Source organism: Camponotus floridanus, unplaced genomic scaffold, assembly GCF_003227725.1.
Source record: "Camponotus floridanus strain SB8 unplaced genomic scaffold, Cflo_v7.5 scaffold1, whole genome shotgun sequence".
In the NCBI taxonomy this organism is placed as follows: domain Eukaryota; kingdom Metazoa; phylum Arthropoda; class Insecta; order Hymenoptera; family Formicidae; genus Camponotus; species Camponotus floridanus.
The window spans coordinates 9,778,284-9,799,069 of NW_020229214.1; the positions used below are offsets into that span (position 1 = coordinate 9,778,284).

At 33.0% G+C, this 20,786-nt stretch overlaps 1 protein-coding gene across 5 annotated transcripts in view; it reads left to right on the top strand.

Moving 5' to 3' along the window:
• LOC105249647 (calcium/calmodulin-dependent 3',5'-cyclic nucleotide phosphodiesterase 1) overlaps positions 1–20,786 on the top strand; it is a 95,601-nt gene that overhangs the window by 11,165 nt on the left and 63,650 nt on the right. For 2 of the 5 annotated variants that reach the window (XM_020027046.2, XM_011255268.3), the window contains exon 2: positions 121–689. The exons of 2 other annotated variants lie outside the window; for them this stretch is intronic. In XM_020027046.2, the coding sequence (XP_019882605.1) occupies positions 665–689 (25 nt within the window). In that variant the 5' untranslated portion in view covers positions 121–664. Of the gene's footprint in view, positions 1–120; positions 690–10,979; positions 11,285–14,360; positions 14,570–20,786 lie in introns of those variants that run through there. One more of the 5 variants, XM_011255261.3, reaches the window with a different exon arrangement.

The window sequence follows — 20,786 nt, forward strand, 5'->3', positions numbered from 1 at the left end:
AATTATTGAAATAAAATATTTGTGTATTACACAAACATCAAGGTTTTATACTTTATTGCGCTTGATGTACATAACGCGTAAGGATTGAGACAAATATTAAAAGTTTCATTTCTAATTTAGGTACAAATCATATTGGGAAATCATATTGATGTATAAAAGATGGATGCATTTATTCCTTGAAAAAACTAATATCATTGCGCATCAAAGTTGTTCGTGTAATCGCGATTCGATCATCGCATAGAACGAGTGAACTTTCCAACTGTTTTTCAATTTATTGCGAGCTTCTTTGTGCGAGATCTATCGTATTGTGTCATCTATCGAGTATAGAGACGAATATTAGTGCGAATCGATAGCGTACATTGGTTGAGAATTCTTTTTTTTCCATTCTTTCGCGGTTGGTTCCGCATCGATTTCGGATTTAAATAATTCGAGAGAGAACGACCGATCAGTTTAATCCAAAGTTCTATCGCCGCATTATTGTGCACTGGTTCTTTTTACGAGTTGCATCAGTGATTGTTTCGCTCGCGACAGATGCGCACACCTTTCGAAAAATCGTTAAAGTCAATACACGTGCTGCAGCCCAAGCTCGGTCAAAGTTGGAAAGTTTCGTGATGCAGTGATCCGGAGAGATAGTGGTGCGCTTGTCTCTCATTTCACGAAGGAAATGGATAAGGACAGGCATGTACAAGGTAAGAGGATTTATTTCGGACGCTGTTCTTATTTTCTGAATAGTGAATCGATGATCTCTCTTGAATCGTTATTATGCGTCTAATAGAGTTGAAATTTTCCGCCTTTTCTTTCTTCCTCTTTTTTCCTCGTGTCCTACGCTTCCTGAGAAGATTTTTAAGCGCAAGATAGATGTTCTTCTCCTCAAGAGAATTATTCCGTTTCGACGAATCCTTTTTGCCGTCATGTTCCATCTACCTACGTGACAGCGTAATACGAAGGTTCTCATTGTTTTTATTTCAACGTCTCGAGCATCTCGATATCTCTAGCCTTTAATCTTAATCTAGGTAAGTTCTTTTGGCTTGAATATTTTTTCAACAAATCGAAAAATAGGAATTAAAAACAGGCAATTTTTCAACGCGTATAGCGTCCCATATTCCGCAATTTTTGTAGAATATATTACATTTATAAGCTTCGAAACTATGTCGTCGATATTTTTACAAAAAACATGATATTTTTACAGTATTGGTTTTTGAGTAATGAGAAATCGATTTCTCTTGTATACTTGTGTGTATATATATATATATATATATATATATATATATATGTGCAATATGTGAACACACACACATACACACACACACACACACACACACACACACACACACATCCAAATAAACACACAACATTTCAATTGTTCCTGCTTGTGGTTAAGAAATTTTAGACTTGCAAATGAGATCGTTGAAAGCAGTGGCGATCGTGAGAAAGTTATTGGATGGTCGGATGATTGAATTTTCGGGCTTATTCGATCGACTCGTACCAATCAGCAATGAATTCGGAACGTTGCAACCGTCCGTAAAAATTTGTTTGGAAATTAACTTGCTCTTATGATTTTGCATACGTAAATTAAATTACATGTTGCATACGTAAATCAAATTACATCGCGTACGCCGTTGAACAAAGACTGCTCTGCGATTGTTCCAAAAATGAATTTTACACGACTGCAGAAAATAAGTTTCGATTGAAGATTACCTCTAGCAAAACGCTTTCGCAGGGGATTGAAGAGAATCATCGTAAAATCCTTATGATCGAGTAATATTTTCTCGCGTCAAAATAGATGGTCAATTGATACATCAATTTTTATCGAAAATATCGTGGGCATCGAACATGGATATTCCTTTTTGTGAGATTAGATCGATTATTCTATCCATTTGCTTGTTTCGATGAAGCAATCACTCTTTCGATCAGAGTTCTTTAAAGCAATGTATTTCATCATTTTGTATTGGTTGACGAACAAAATGAGCAATCATACGCGAAATAATCTGTTTATTTGTGTTAATTGTCGTAAAACTTTGATATATTGTATATTATTACATTACATTCAGCGAAATATATATTATATTTTCGATAGAAACAACGTTATTTTTCTCTGTTTTTCCTCGTAATTATACGCTTTTAATTATAAGTAATTAATAATATTAAATACAGTGACTGTACTTTAGAAAATGTAACAAATTAAATTATCGCGAGCTCTATTTATATCTCAATTAGATAATCCCTTCAAATCTGTTAAAAGAACCGCTTTATTCTCGAGGTCTAGCATAAAAGATATAAAAATACATTTCTTGCGTCGTTCAACTTTATTCAACGAAAAATATATTCATAAGAATCAAAAGAAAGAAAGTACTTTGAAATTCAACTAATAGAATCGTGCCAATTCTTATTAATTTTTTGATGCAAATCTAAATTCAAAAAATGTTGCTAAAATTGATACAAAGAATTTATATCTACATGATACACTTTCTTGTATTTGTTTTGAGATTTTAAATTATTTTTTAAAAACTTTTTTTCCCAGGAGTAAAACCAAATTAGTATGACAACATAATTTTTGTCGTTTAAGTTAATAATTAAGGATTTCGATATTACATATTGCAAAACTCTCTTGATTCATCTCTATATTTTCAATTTAAGTATCCACCCACCTAATTATATCTGGAGATGTTTTTCGACCACAAATACTACTTTTATCGATAGTCGTGAGTTGCGAGCGTGCAATTTCCTACGTCGTGTCCGAAAACTTTATAGATGAAAGAATTTTTATTTCGACTTAATAGTACGTATACATAATATCGCGCAATAAAAATAAAACTTGCCGCACGCGCTAATGATGTTCGTGATCTTCCTGTAGTTGGTTACAAAGCATTATAGTAGGACAAAGCAAATTATAATAGGACTTTGATAATTGTAGGAAAGTGCCGTTGAGACGTTACGCTGAGAGTCATCGAGTTGCTCCAATTAACCGCAGTCAACTTGATGTACAACGCATTAATTTTCCAAGCAAATGACATTTTCCTTTTTTATATCGCTAAATTTTAATTGACACAAGTTAACGCGATTATAACCATCGAGGTTAGCTAAAAATACGCGAAAACAAATGTTGAGAGTTGAGTTAGGAGATTGAATATATCGTTGGTTTGTGATATAGATATCGGAAATACGATATCTCTTCTAGTAATGAAATCCTGAAAACTAAAACGAAAACTTTATTTCCGGAAAAGCCAAGTAATATGAAATATCGAGATGTTACATTGCGCAATGTCGAGAATGCTTCGCAATTGGTGGCAGCCAATTTAATGCACGAAATATCGATTTACCATCAGACATTTTTAATATTATCTTGATACTATAATATAATTAAACGATATAATGCGATTGCAATTATCGAGGTTTCACTATAATTATTTTCTCGTAATAAAATTCTGACAATCAAGCGCTAACTAACTTTGGATACTTCCAAATACATACAAACTAAATTTCATATAAAATAAATTATACATATATATAATAATAAATTATAATAATATTTACCATAATTTTTAATAATGATAAAAGTGCGCACATAAATTATATCTATTTTTTGGTTATTTATAAAATGATAAAATCAGCTACGTCATATTTTTCATCTTTCAATTTCAAGCTTATTTTTAATAACGCGAAAAAGCTTGCATGTTATTAAATATGTTTATGGATTATTCAACATTTATAAATCACTAATGTAATTACATAAATGACAATCGATATGTATGGATCAAATGTACCCATACGCATTTATGTTACAATAATTAATATATTAATGAATGTTACATTCATAGTCACTTATATCCTTCATTATTATATTTATAATAATAGCGGCCAATAAAACATGCAAAAAATATCTTTTTTACTATATAAATGATCATTTTATAAATCTCTTGTATAATTAACATTTTAATTAAATATTTGGACTTAATATTTATGTGAAAATTTAATAACATGCGCATATCGCGCTCACAAAATGATAACGCTCAAGTTTTAATTATTATTATTATATTTACCATTAGCTTCAATTATTATTTCATTTATTAGGTCATACACACGTATACATCATTTTTTCCTATATTTTATTAAAATTGAAATTGAAAAAAAGAAAACAGTTACGTGTGATAGAGATGCAATGAATTCTATACTTTTAATTTCCTATTATTCTTTTGTTGTGGGCGATATATTATTTATAAGAAAATATATACTTTTGCGTTGTTGAAATTTTTATTTAAATCGCATGCATCGTTTGCGCTTTAAATTACATCTTGCACGGTCTACTAAAAATCAATAATGCGTTGAGGTTGCTCATGATGATCGCCTAGTGGGCGCCAGTATTCCTTGCGAGACCTTCTTTATAGCAAGCAAAATCTGATATATCTCTGACTACAGCTTACGTCGGTAAATTATCCACCGTTGAAATTATATTGTCAAGTTTCGTATTTTATCATTTTTGCCGGATAATAAAGAAAAGAAAAAATCGCTCAAATACTAGTTGATCATAAAGCGACATGACTTTGCGATATTGTCAGATTTTCTCTGGTTTTATTATTTGCGTTTGTTACTAGTTTTTTATGAAAGAGATTTTTCCTTTTCCTATATATTCTTTGTTTCTCTCCTTCTCTTTCCCTCTGTTCTTTTTCTCTCATCCGCTTAACTTTTCTACGCGTTCTTCTACAGCGCGTTGAACGTTAATGATTCTCTTAATGAGCTCTTTTATAGAGATCACATCAATTTGGTTACGATCTCAGTGGCATTCTACGTATTTGTGTTATTGGGTATGCAAAAGCTTTCAAGAGAGAGAGAGAGAGAATGGGAAGAGAATAGGAAGAGGGGAAATATTTTAATAAAGCTCTTGCAACCACCGGCTCATGGTCTCGACCAAGCGATAAACTTCCGAAGAATTCGCGTTGAATCGAATTCAAGTTAAGCGGACCTTGGAGCGAGGTCGGACTGATTGCATTTTTGGGGTGACACTTGCTTCGTTTACTTTTTACACTCGTACTATATTTGAAGACTATTATATTATTCAAAGACGTAAAAGCACGAGAAAAAGCAATGGAAGGAAAAATTTTTCTGGAACATTACAATTGAAAATAAAATGCTGAAATAAGGGATCGAATTTATAATACAGTAATTATTTAGCAATTTATGTGAAATATTTTTTTAATATTACCTTTTACAAAAAACTTGGAAATTTTGTAAAAAATTTCCTCAAACAAGTGATATGTTTATTAGTTCTTAACATTGACGTGCTTCACAGATCATTACCTTTCTCATTACCTCTTTTCTTTTATTTTGATTCAATAAAATAATCGTGTAAAGATGCTAATCAAGGATTTACTCTTATGAATAATGAAATGGAGACATTTCTCCATTTCTTCAATTTATTGAATAGGCTCCTGTCGTTTTTGTTGTGTTTCATTGTGTATTGTATGTTTGATTTAAGCTGTATATAAGTTGAATTCATTTTTAGACACTCACAAATGGTCGCATCTCGAGACTGCGTTTGTACTGAATCGCAAGATCTTTACATCATTCGTTTTTTAACACGCCCACGCGAAATTGCGAATACGGGTCGTCTTGTTACACCTACACATGTACGATATCCGCATCGAACAATTTGCAGTGCGAGGCCATTTCTTCTGTTTTTCTCTTTTTCGCTTTCTGGTCATTAAAGAGATACATGTTTTATATTATAATTTTACCAAAAGTGTATTCGAGACTGCCAGAATTTTCATATGTATATACATATATATATATAGAGTGTGATTGTGTGTTGTTTACTGCAGCTCTGCCAAAAATACGTCGTTGGCTTGAATTGATTTGGTGCAATTCAACCGCAGAATAAGGCAAAATTACTTTGAATAAACTTGATTTTAACAATAAAATTCAATTCGTCGTTACATACAAATATTAGTTACATACAGTTAATTAATTACATATCGTTACATACAGAATTAATTATAAAATAAATTTCAAGAATTATTAGGGATGGAAAGAATTATGTATATTTGGAGGATTTTTATTAAAAATGATTGATGAATGATAATTTCATACTTCGAAAAGAAAGTTGGCATTTTTAGCGATATTGTATTTTGTCGGAGAATTATATTCGACTTTTATTATCGTCAATTTCAATTTTTGCTACTTTCTTAACAATAAGATATATTTGCGATAAGATTTCCTGGCAAATTATTGTTATTTAATGCACAGACTTAAGAAAGAGGAAAATTATCGCGCAAACAATATAAGCTTAATGGATTGCATTCGCCGCATCATCGGAAGAGTCAGAGAACGATTAACGTTATTGCGAGATCTCTACGATTTACCAGACAAGAGTATTCAAAACAATATGCAATTTTAATCGATGAATACGCGAGTGATCGATAACGTTCGAAAGGTGTCAGGAAAAAATGATGGAAATTAATTTACTACCTTGATTCTGCTTTTCGAGTCGGATATTTGCAAGTTTACGATGTCGTTGCGTCGTGTTTATACACCACTTATACTTTTCTCAAACTTTTTGCTCCTCTCTTTCTCTCTCTCTCTCTCTCTCTTCCTTTTCCTTTACTTTATCAAATTTTCTTTACTTCACAAATTCCGGAAGCTAAAGACAACAAGCGTTTGATAACACCGTTTCAATGTCGGATATTTTGCTCAAAAATTTAAGCAAAAATCAATTACATACACACGTGTAGCATGCATGTATACTTATTATTAGATGCGTAAAGATGATGTGTAAAAATACTTTTTGTGACAAAGTACAGATATCGTACCTAGGAAGAGTCTTGTTAAAGTACAAATTTATCGTATTTGTATTATTTACATCTCTTCGTATTTGAAGCTCGTAAATCGTGTTTTCATGCCAATTTGAATTTTACAAAAATATGATTCGCATACGTATTCACGACTCTTTCAATTCCAAGTTGGCCGCATCCTTCTCTTACATTTATATATGCATTTCCCGAGGTCGCCGTAGAGAGTTGCGATGCATTTCTGTTTTGCAAATTTACGATCACCGACGCCAGTTTGTCCCAGGCGACTGAAACACAGGCGACGTTATGCATATCGTCTTTATAGCGCAATCACAAATGTATACGATGCTTCACCGTAGTCGGGATTCATGCGCATAATGCATTTGTTGAATACGTAGGAAGCGCGTAAGTAGCGCGATGAGGATTATATCAAACTATGTGCGAGACGAGGTTTCAATCGTCGGTGGAGGCTGTGCGATTTTCCAAACGGGCGAACGCAATGTCGATTCGGTCACTTTCAAGATGACACAACTCCAATTGTCGAGATTATCCTCCAAAAAATTGTTTTACAAGAGCAAATCTATGTTACATATGCGAAAATTATATCTTGCGAAACGAGGTATTATCCTCTTGAATAACAGCATTTTCAGAAATATTTGTACCACTGAATAATTTTAGTTCTTGGAGTTATCTGGAACACGTGTGATTCGATATTTTTATTTTATCATATTTCGAAATTATTTTCGCATCATTAATACTATTCTCCACTTATATATTCATGGAAAGAAGATAATGATTTAATATCTTCTTCTCTCATATTTTTTTATATTTAATATCTATTTTTTGAGATATATTCTGTTAGTATTTATGCGGGCATCACATGCAGTCGCAGTATTAAGGTCATGCGGGCGCGCAAGCATATTCTATGTCAGAATTATTGCAGTTGAATTGATAGAATAAAGATGCAAGAACCGCTTTTTTTGTTAGACTAACTGGCAGAAAGCCCAGAACTGTGTCGAAGGAAAAATACTCGGCAGACCAAACGATCGCGACACTTATCGTAGAGTGGACGTTCGTTTTTAAACTTTGGCGATGAATGGATTGTAAAATTTGGTCACCAATAATTTTCCATTAAATCCATTAATATCAAGTTAATATTTTTACATTCATTGTTGCGATATGCAATATTTCGTTAAATCGAATCGTGGAATTTTTCACGATCGACATTGCCACGAACGTTATGTCAGTTACACTTGCACACATATATCGCGCACGCATTATATAGAATTATAGAATATAAATTGTAAATCACCTTTTTCGCTCGCGTAATTCATATTCCGCTCACGAATATCGCGTTTCCATTTCCCAGATGTAAATGCAAGGAGCGGAATTTTTTTGTGTAACACGCGTCGTTTACCACGATGATATACGAGTACGTTTCTGCAGTCAGCGGCACTATATAGCGTTACATCGCAATCTCTTTAATTAGAAAATTCTCGGAAGTAACTTTCATTTATTATCTTTATTATTTTAGACTTTTATTTATTATCTGTATCTCGAGGAAGGGAAAATTTCATTAAGAAAAGTATATAATAAAGTGATGTATAATTTTAATATACGGTTTATTCGTATCAGTATTAGGCTTTTTTCCCGGATTTATTTACTACCGTTCACTTAATAATCATCAGTCACGCCACGATGAGGATACACGATCGAGTCAGCACTCGTATTCGTATCTCATTAATTAGGCATGACGAATCGTCGGATCATCATCCTTATTATTCGACATGTGCAACGAGATGTATTAATTTGCCCCTCTATCGCGTTTATTAAAGCTTATATATTGATTACGCGAAGATAAACCTTGAGGCTTCAATTAGATGATGATTTTTAAATAGAAACGTTGTCGCGCGTCTTGAAATATTCTCAGTAAGCCTGTCCTTCACCGACTCCTCCGCTCGAATCTCGGCCTTTTCTCTCGCGGAAAGATAAAGGATAGGTGCCGAGAGGCCGAGGGAAATATCTCCTCGCGCAATCTTCGACATCACCGAGCGTTTCCTCGATGATAGCGCGAATCCAAACATTATCTTCCACCCTCGATGTTTCCCCGCCGACGCTGCTTCGTTCGATATCTTCGATCTTGCCTCCGTTCATCCGTTGCCTGCGGGCCGTTCCTTTCCCTGCAATTTTTACCGCTTCTTTTCCATCTCCGACTCCCTTCATACGTTTTCTCTCTCCTCCCTTCGATGTCACTTAACGCTCCTCTTTTTCACCCGCTATTCAACCTCTCGTCTCGATTCGGTCCCTTTTACCACGCTCCTATCTCGACCTACCCTCGTCTCCCATTTTCGTGCATCTATATCTATCTTTACTCATCCAACCCTTGAATTAAATTACATCCCAGAGGTCGAACGACTTTAGTCGACGAACTAGCTATAGGCCGGATGTGGTGCGCGCACGTCTCGACTGCAATAGTACCGTCATTCATGTCATTCCAGTTGACCGCCCAATTTTCTATTAACCGTCAATATGTATTTATTGTAATTTCCTTCTAATTTCTCTTTACGTCATTTAACGTATTAGTAATATCTACCACAGTTTTAGCAAATTACTATATTTTCCGTATATTTTTGTAGGAAAAACATTTATCCGAAATAAATAAAAATTTTATAGTTTTGCAAAAAGGAAAAAGAGAAAAGAATCATTACTATAACTTTATAAAACAAAGAGAGAATTAAAGGATAATTTAATTAAAAGATATCGTTATATCGCGTTTTTATTTTAAACAAATAATCGGATTTAATATTCAATGATAGATTTACCCTCATTTTAAATATAATTTTGTCGTGGATGGATATATAACGTAATATAGTTTATATTTGTATGTGAAAAAAATTTTTAGAATAAATTATGTATAATTTAAGCGATTGAGTTTATCTAGAATAATCCATCTTCTATAGTCGCAAGATTGCACGCTTGTTTAATAATCTTGTTATTCAAATTTCCTTATTTTTATACACGTACAATTTTGTGTATTCGTATAACAAGAAATATACAAACAACTTTCCATGCGGTGTTGAGAGAGAAGGTGTTACACGTGAATGAGGGTTACGTTTTGTCCTATAAACAGTAGATCGATACTAGCAAGAATAGTGGGTGGGCAGGATGTAGCCGAAAGGAGAATCCGGTCGTTGAACGAATTCTGCCGCTTTATGCGATTCCAAAGGAATATTTTTTGATCGTGTTTTTATCGTGTTTATTAGAACCTTCCTTGGCACTCAAACGAGCGACGACTAGTCAAGGTGAATCGTTAAAATTTCTGGCAATTGCGCAGTATGCTATTTTCTAAACGGATTATTCCCCTGCGATTCTCGCTGCGATTTATGCAGCTCGAATGCATCTCGATAATAATATCGAGCTCGTTCAAAGAACGACATGCTAATATCGCCAAGTGCTATTTCAATCTCAAGATGAAATTTCGAAGCTCAAATGTATCTTCACGAGAGATTAAGTCCCTTGAAATTTATGTATACGATATCGAATACAATTCGCGTTAAAAATAACACATTGCTTTAACATTAGAATTAATATCTCGCATGATTTATTTAATATTCTAAATTTGAGACGTTCAATATGCGCAATATAAACAATAATATTGTATTAATCATAATTTCTTTTGTCATATATTATGCAAACTGCAAAAATTTGGCTACTTTCAATATATTTTATTGTATTTGCTGCAACAAATTTTTAGATGCATCGATACGATTTTATACGATATTTCTTGAAAATATCGTATTCCAAATAGGTATTTGAAATCTATCGAAATCGACTTTTGGGAAAGCTGTTGTTGGCTGAAATCTAAAATCAGCGAACTCACGCGGGAAGAAGCGATTCGTTTTATCAATGCCGACAGGTAGGTCAGAGAGATCCAACGCGCTGCCCTCGAAAAGATCGGGGTAAAGATTCGTTTTCGCATTCGTCTTTGCAGAAGCTCACGAAACGTGCATACATTTGCAAATTTCTCACGAGGACCGACGCTTCGAGAGTGCTTGCTCGCGTTCGTTCTGGTCCTCTTTTCCGCCTTGTGGCCCTACGTAGACGTGCTTACGTGGATTGGCTTTCGTTGAGCCACACCACTGCACGCTTGCGCGAGATTTTCGAGGCGAGCTTTCGAGCTGCGTCCGAGTCGCATCGCGGACCGGGGCACGTGGAGTCGCGTCCGCGAACCCGTACCAGGAAAAGCTTTGTATTTCTTTCCTCGCGAATGTCGCTATCTGATAATTGTGCGCGTAATTTGAGTATAACTGATTAGAGAAATCTTATCGAGCCATTCGCGCATTATAAAAATCATCGATGTCGTATCATCTGTGCCTTCTTTTTCTTTTGTGCTAGTGTGATGAATGTACGAGATTGTTGTCAACATAACGTATAAATCGGTCAAGTGTCAGAAATGAAGAAATAGCGTGCTTAAAAAATAATCAAAAATTATTACATTTTGCGTATGCATCTTGGTTTTTTATAAAATGTATCATTTTATCTCTTATACTTGTGTGTCATTTTGTGCTTCTTGGTATGCAATAATTATGATAATGAAGATACAAAAGTTTATTTTCTTAAAACTTTATAAGCAAAGTTTCAAAGCATCTTTTACTTTGCCATAATATTTCCTCCGTTGATTGTATTAAAAAAGAACGCGCGTGCGCATATATTTATTTGTGTGCATAAATTATCATAATATTACGAATATATATATATATATATATATATATATATATATATAATTTTTTATTATTTTTGTCCTAATTTATATTGTAAATTTTCTAATTTTTTTTAAACAATGGAAGAAAACTACATTTTCATTAAGCAAAAAGTCCATTAATTATGAATGCGCACTCTAATAAATTTAATAATAGATACATCGTAGAGAGATATATATTAAAATGATAAAATATTGATATTTCTGGATATATAGAATTATATATTCAATCCGACATGATATGAGTTATTTCTCTTTCTTTCTCTTTTCTTTGAATATTTAAAAAAAATCTGAAAACTAAAACTGTTGATATAAAAATAGAATTATCTTTAATAATAAGAATGATAAAGAACCGGATGTTGATCGATTTGATACTTGAAAAAATATTCAGCTGATTTGTTAAATAATTAAAATAATAGCGCAGTTTAATGAATTTTTGCATGGAAAGAGGCGGATTGATTTAATTGCAATCGCGTGAATAATCTTGACGCAAATACAATAACTACCAAGCTCAAAAGTTGTTACCGCAACAATGACGAAACATCTCTCTCGTTCGTTTCAGTTTTATTGTCTTGCCTATCATTACTATACTCGACCTAAATTAGCACAGTGGATCTTTGTTTGCACGAATTAAATTTCTTCAAAACGACTATCTACTTGACGTTATGAGATTTCGACTTTTCAATCTGCTTTGTATTCAAATAGCGTTGTCGTATTTATATTACGTGATCTAGTCTCACGCTTAACGACGTTAACCCAATTTCGTTCGTACTAGAAATCTGATTATGGTAAAATAATGAATTCTTTAAATCAGAAACATTAGAATAAACAAAGAGAGAGAGAGAGAAAGAGAGAGAGAGAAAGAGAGAGAGAGAAATGAGAAAAGATAAGGAAAAAAGAAAGGGAAACTAATTGAGAAATAGTTATCGGTAAAAATATGAATTTAATTAGACTCACATCGTGTTTCTTGTTTGTAGAGCTTATCATGTATCATCGCGGGTACATTTATTGCAGAAAAATGTGTCCGTTCTCCAAATTGTACCATAACTGACGTAACGCGTGATAAATTTCCCAGCGCGAGGATGGCGAGCGTCGGGAGATTTTCCGGATCGTTCCGCGGAATGTAGTGGAAATTCAAATTGGCTCGGAGAAACGTGAAAATGTGGATATCGTTTCGGATATTTGTATCTCGTACGCGCAGACATACATCTCTCTCTCTCTCTTTCTCTCTCTCTCGCGATCGTAAATCCTGTAATAAAATAAAAAAAATGTGTTCATACGCCCGCGTGTGATTGGCGACGCCGTTTACAAAAATGATCAATTTTTCCACCGGGTGTGATCGACTCGTTTTTCTTTTTTGCCGCGATAGGAATTGATCACGAGATAAAATGAGATACAAGATAGTAGCAAAGAGAAAGGGACGAGTTTATTGATATCATCCGATTAGCAATGAATTTGACGCCACAGAGCGTGTCCACTAAATTGAACAAATCGCAATTTCAAATCACGACAATTTACATTTCTCTATGATATTCGTATATTAGATCGCATGCGTCACTTTTTTTTTATCTTTAATGCGCTTTATTATATATGCAGTATTAACCTAAATATGTATGCTATTGAAATTCTAGATCGAAAGTCGGTGTATTAAGATTACTCCAGCTTTTTTAACATAATTTTAATTTCGAATAACCAATCTATTTCTTTGTCATATATTATCATTTATCTTGTATGCTTAATGCATTATTTTCACATATTTGAAAATATCATATCAACATATTAGACGGTATAATATAATTTTGACTCCGAAAAAGACTATTATAAAATAATCATTTTATCTATTTTTCCGCAATATGAGAAAATTAATTTATAAATTTGATAGTCTGGCTGTAAATTTAATTTGACTATTGTTTTATGTTTTTTAATACTAAAGAATAATTTATTCTATTCATATTCTATCATTTTGCACTTTGTTAGTTTATATGAATATGCTTATAATATTTATTCCATCAATAATAATATAATAATAAATATAGTAAACTATTGTACGACGCGATAGAGCAATAGTAATATCGTACAGATGATCCTACATTCAATATAAATTGGATTATTCCAAAGGAATAATTTTCTATATAACTACTCATAATCTACCTTTTGAGAATATCAATTACTTTAAGAATATCAATTTATATAAGCAATAAAAATATAAATTTTATTCAAAAATCATATTTCGCTGAAATCTTTGCATTGAAATTTTTAGTTTTTTCCGTTGTTGACTTACATTAATTTTAAATAAATAAATTTAAAATCTATCGATATATTAATTTGTTTCGTCTCTATTTCACATTGCAACGTGAGAATTTTAATTTACTAGAAAATTGAAATTTTTGATCTTTAACTGATTAGTCTGTTGATTACATGAATTTTTGGATTAAATTTTATTTATAGAAAAGTTCCTAATTTAAAAAAAAAATAATTTTAAAGCTCTTGCGTATATATATTCGCGAGATAAGATTTTACGAAACAAACTCACTTTATAATGTGCGACAAAATTAGAAGTGACTTTAAAAAGTGAGGAAAAATAATTTGAGTGCGCAACGTAGCAAGATATAAATAAGAGAGCGACAACTTTGAGAGAAAAATAAATCGTGGAAGGAAAAATAAACCATCGGAAAAATAAATCCACGCATTGATCACAATTGAATCGTATCAAGATCTTGTGATTGAAAACTATTAATGAGTGCCAGAAACTACATTCTAAATCATGCGCGTATCCAACGGTTAAAATTGCTTCAACTGTTTGTCTGCTTTGTCGCCAGGAACGAGACGAGGAGATTGTGATTACATTTTCCTTACATCTAAGACATGAGTCAGAGTGAGAAGCACGTAAAGTATGGTCCGAAGGGCCCACCTCCTCCTCCGCCGCCGCCACCCCCTTTACCGAAACTTCCTGCTTATTCGCATCAAAAACTCTTCAAGAAATGTAAGAGTGCCACGTTTCAGCTGGATGGCGCGACGTATACAATAGGTATTTATTATTAAAAATGAATGCAAATTTAATTTTCATCTAGCTTATCGACCCTAATGTAATAATTAGAGATACAATTTTTATATCATTATTGTGCAAATATATGCGTTACATACACATTTATTGCGTAAAAAACGTTCTCAGGTGCACGTTGCAGTAAGAATGTCGGTGTCCATCCAGGCGACAAAGAGTTTTTGTTCGCCAGTTATCGAATAAATAGACGCAAAGTCTTTTATGAAATTATTCCGATTCCATATTAACATTGTATGTGAAGCGTGGGATTCATTGATTCTCGAGTAATAATGAAATCGAAACTTTAATTTATATTCTATATATATTCCAAGTATGTATACAGGTCATATAGTGTGTCTTTTCGCACAGTATTCATGTGCAATTCGAGATATTGGAAATATTTATTGGAAAAACTTGGATTTTTAAATGGATTTAAATTAAATGAATGTCTGTTTTATGCTGAATATTTAAAAATTTGAATAACGAGAAAACAAGAGAAATACATATTCGCAATTTTATATATATATTATATATATTCTTTATATTTAATAGATCAAATTGTTTCTTTAAAATTCAAAAATTTATATGCATAACTACATTAAAATATATTTTATTAAAAATCTTTTTAATATTTTTAAATAATTTTTAAAATTATTCTTAATTAAAAAATTTTTTTATTTTTTGAAATATATTTACTAAAACTTTTATTATTTTTAACTTATTATTATCTTCAATACTACCTATTTTTTAAATGATTTTTTTATTATCTGATTTTTTATAGAAATTAATATAGATATTAAAAGAAAAGATATACATATTCGCAATTTTATATATATATTACGAAATGTGTACATGATATTCTATTTTAATTTACAATTTTTTTAATACTCAGCATATGCCATTTAATATGATGGATCCGTCTACATAAATCTTTACCGTGTTTATGGTTATGTACATAAACGATCATACCGGGGAAACGGATAATATGTATTTAGAATTTAAGTACGCTACCTTTGAGCACCTTATCCAAAGAAATTCCAATAGGCAACCGCTATCGGAAAGTAGTTACGAGGAAAGGTGAGGTCGCGTGAAAGAAGTTGAAGGGGCGAGTAAGGTGAAACAAAGTCGAGTATATCACGGGTCACGTCTTTTCGTGAAGAGTCTTCGCAAGATGCCAAGCGTGAAAAGATAAATTCGCCGTGGCTCGAATGCGAAAACAGAATTTAAAGACTCGTGCCGCGTCTTGCGAACGTTTATCGTACCGTAAAATAAGATAGTCGGGTTATATCGACGCTGTCTATTTTCCGCGGTACAGTTTATTATTTACTTATGACACACAGATTTATTCCATTACTCCAACGCGCGTTGGAAATATTCTTTTACGGGGAAAAGTTTGAAAGGAACGATTGTTTTATAGACAGATTGCCCGGAACACACATACACACACGAATATCTCGCCGCGAGATGTATCACATTTGAATTAAATTATTTCTTTGCAGCGTGTACCGCGTGGAAATGCCAACGGTAATAAGCGCGAAACGCGAAATGTTAAATATACAATGTGCAGCATAAGCTAATTAATCACACAAAGTCGTTGTCCCGGCATTTTACTAAAACTTTAGCTCTTTCATTTTATAAAAGCAGAAAAAAAATTGGTCTTTGATGTTAACGGTGCTTTTATCCGCGCATGCATACAAACAAGTATGCGTTGTAATCGTTTTATTTAATCTTAAATTGTATTTCTGTGAGATATACAAGTACGCGTTGCATATATGTACAATTGATTCGAATGATGAACGACGATTTGGTCATCCCGCATATGTATATGTAGATTTTCCTCTTTAATGTTATTTTCTACTGGAAATTGCAGAAAAACATGCGACGATTGTAGAAATTATAACAATGTGTGTTTGATGTATATCGTCGTAAAAAGTTATCGACGTATTGGCAATCAGTTTTTTACAATTGCACAAGTTCGATCACGTGCATAAACGACTGATAAAGGGTAAAGATAATAAGTAATCCGCGACATGTTCTTGTTTGATAAGGATGTGCACAGTTCCTACATAACGTTATTCTAGTATTCTTCTTATCTATTTGGTACCGCACGCAAATCCAGCTTGGTCACGACATTTCAAGAATGGGCTTAAATATTGATTTCCAATTTCTGTTACGGGTAGAGCGCGCTATTCTTATCATTTAGACGAATATACCGACGTCTCGTAGCTTTTCCGGTTGGTATCGTTTTGTATGGCCCCTTCTTTAGAAAACGATAATGGCAACATTTCTCTTGGTGATGGACGAATATTTTTCGCCGATCTTATTTTTGTGGAACGCGCGAAACATATTTCTTCCTCATTAGACAGAGGTGTAAAGCTGCGGAAATTTTGAAGAGTCTCTGAAGAGTTTTTTCAACAAAGATAAACTCGAGAAGCAATCGAGCATAGTAAATATAAAGATATCACTCCAGTTTTTGAATATCATAAGATTCTGGCAGGTACATGGAACTTTAATGAGAGAAACCTGGTTTTTCTTGCACTATTTCTTTATAATTTTTATGAAATATTCGATATGTTATTTGTTTTCACCGGAAGAAATCTTTTATTTTATGCATTTGATACGGAAAATGATTTATATTTCTCATGGATAAGCAAATAAAAAATATTATCTCTAGTTTTCATCAAAATGATAGCCTGGCGAGAAAGAGAGGGAGAAAGAGAAATGTATTTTATAATCTCAATTTAAATAAAATAATTTAGTGCGAATTTAACTTATTAATATTAATTAATTAAAAATGATCATGATATCAAAAGTCTACAATTTATAAGTAAATTATCGATTCCAACGAATTCGATTGCTTTTAATCCGGAAATTATCTGCACAGCGATAGCAATCGGAGCTTGTTTTCGTCGAGTTACAGTTCATTAATATATTAATCTCTTTCATCAGGTCCGTTTATCGTTTTATTGCCTTCCATTTTCGCGATCGACGATCGTATCGATTTGCCTGGCAAAAATCGATCGTTTAATTAAGCCAGAGATAAATTAATCGACAAGCGAGTTTGCACTAATTTGCGCGTATCTCTTTCGACGGCCTTTCTTTTTTCGAGATTATTTGCTTGCTCGAATTCGTCTCGAAATAACCGCGTACTTGTCGATGACGGAAAATCTAATAATTTATCGAGGTACACAGCCACTACGATGGTCCAGCAATAAAATACGATCGAATGGAAGGAAGAGGGAAGGCAAGGGAGCGTAGTCGCACACCAGCCACCAGCCACCAACGACCCATCTATCTACGATGGCACTAGTTGGGCCAGATATCGACGAGAATTTAGAGACTCGATGACAAGATGAATGGGATTACGTGCTAGCGACGACGTCATTCCAATGTGGATGCGTCCGCGATGCGTATTTGCGTGATACCACGCTCTCGATATTATTGGATCGACATTTTACCGTTCGCGTATTAGCCGTATGTCGATACAATACCGATTCGTTTAACGGAAAAAAACGCATCGGTTTTTCTCCGATCCTCGCTTCGAATTCGCGTTCTCTCGTCGTCACAAGTATGCGTTTCGTAATGGAAGGCAGAATGCTTTAGTAAGCTTCAACATGATGGAGAAACTTGATCGTTGGACGCAAGTAAATAGAGAATGACGAAAACCGCAAACTGCTAAGAGTATCGTGAATAATAAGAGATGATAACAGAGATATACTATTACTGCGTTAGGCGAGTTGAGCATATTTATAATTACACAATCTGTCAGATTTCGTCTCGTATGGATATCGAAATAGTTCATATAACGCGATTAGTGGCTAGATATATTTTGTGTTATATTACAATGCCTGGAGACCTGTCTTGATTATGATTTTAATGCAATGATATTTAATCCAGGAATAATGGGCTAGAATTAATTAATCTATACTTTTAAAAAAATTGTTTTCAGATATTAAAAGTTTATTTAGACTTACCTACTTTTAAATTCAACTTTTGGAAATATTATTCAAGTTGTATAGTAGTGCGATATTTTAGCGTTTCCAACTTTTATAATCGTTTTTCAAATCCTTATTTCGCTTTCTTCTTGTCAAACAAAACAAATACAAGAGTAATAAAAATTCTTAAAATTCTTAACAAAGAGATACGTGTCTTGTATCTTTTGGAAATGAAAACGTGAAATATTCCTAGTTTTTTACACAATCTCTTTTTAAGCTTCATAATTTTTCTGAAGTTTTTTGTCAAATTAAAAGATTGCTAATAAAAATTTTCAAATAATATTTTATAAATAATGACATTTTTTTAAACACACGCATATGTATTAATTAACACAACAATTATACTATAAATTTTAGTATTTTTGTTTCTTACAACAATCTTGTCTTGATAAATGATTCGCCTCTCTTCTTCTTTAAAGAAATTTATCATATGACTTATCATCTTTCAACAAAACGCTTACCTAAAATGTGAGTCCGCTCCTTCTCCGTAATAGTAGAATCGTCCTACTTTTGCAAAAGTTTTTTGCGCATCTTTCTTTGTTAAGCATCCTACAAAATTTGCCGCGGGGAATTTCATAATTCAAGAACTCGGAACGACAGGGTCAAAGGTGGATCCTAATTAGTTCCTCGCTCTCACGATGGAGGCTCATCAAATTCAACAACGCCACTTGCAATGCACATAGTAACTTAACGAACTCCATAATTAATTATTAACTATTTTGTGAGGCAGGATTGCAAAAGTATTTACCCACTAATTGATATAATTCGAAAATAGTGAGAGTGATTATGCGAGTAGATATATAGGTTTACTATTATGTTCCTCGATCATTTGTCTTAAACAAGCTCCGTGTAATAACTTTAGTTTGACGATGCGTTAATTAAATTTCAACAAAGATGTAAAGTTATCCCAAAGTTGATGCATGTTCTAAATTAAATGTAGATTTATACAATAAGATAGATTAAATTCTGATATAGATAAGGTTCCAACAACTTTGTTATAATAGTTTGGAATTATATGATAAATTGCTTTTAATATACAAAAAAATATGTGTTTGAGTCTGTATGTGTGTATTCTCTTTATTTTATATATAATTTTTTTCTCTCATTTTTTTGCCAATTTTGCGAATTAATCGAATCATTTCGTAAGAATTATGCGCGGATATCTAAATAGGTTTCCTATGCAATTATCCGAATTATCCGTATTGATTACAACCGTATATGCTAAGATCGATGGTAAAATAATCCGAGAGAAGGATAGGCAGGTTACCGCAATACGTTAACGAGCACTATGAGATTAATGATCTAAATTAACGTCGTATACGTCATATTGGATGCGAGTACGATCTGCAGGATCTGGAATCCAGCTGAAACTGTGGAAATCGCTGAAATCTAGAAATCTATCTAAAGTCCTAAGCAACACCAATAGTATATTTATTGATCAATAGTATATTTATTGATTTAAGTAAATATTGATGATAGAAATAGGTATTATTCACAATCGCGAATCGGTATTTATGGATATGTTCGAGTATATCTGTATTCGAGATACGAGCTTGTGTTTAATTTCAAGCTACTAGATTTAATCTACAGTTAATCCTACACTATATTTAATCTTCCGTTACACGAAGAGAAAGGGAGAGACGAAGAACCTTACCTTACTCTTTTGCTCTTACAGTTTGCGTATCATCACCCTGCGCTTTAGTTTTATATATTTTTCATTTTTTATAAAGAAATATTCTTCTGGCAGATCAATTTCAGGTATTATATTTATCAAGTATATTCTTTTATGTACGTCAGGTATATAATTTGTAGCGCGTACTATATTTATTAGAGCTTTTTCTAAAGAAACATCCGCTTGATAAAATGTACGCTAATCAAAAGTGTTTCGAATAGAGGTGAAAGAGATACGAAGAATCTTAGGATTTGCACTTGTATATTTTTACAAACAGATCGCATTACTCTTTGTCGGGAAATGCAGGGATATGTTGGCCGTTTGCCAGCTAAAACGCCGATGGTAGAGTTTTCTCCGGCTCCATCCTTCACGATCGATAGCGACATAGTGCACGGTTCGCTCTAGGCTTTATTTCGGCATGATAATTTCTCTTGATTAATTGGTTCCGATAATTGATTAATATGTCAGACATGTGTTTATATATATAAATATAATGCCATCAAAGTATTTTATATCAAAGTAGGTTATCTCGTGAAGA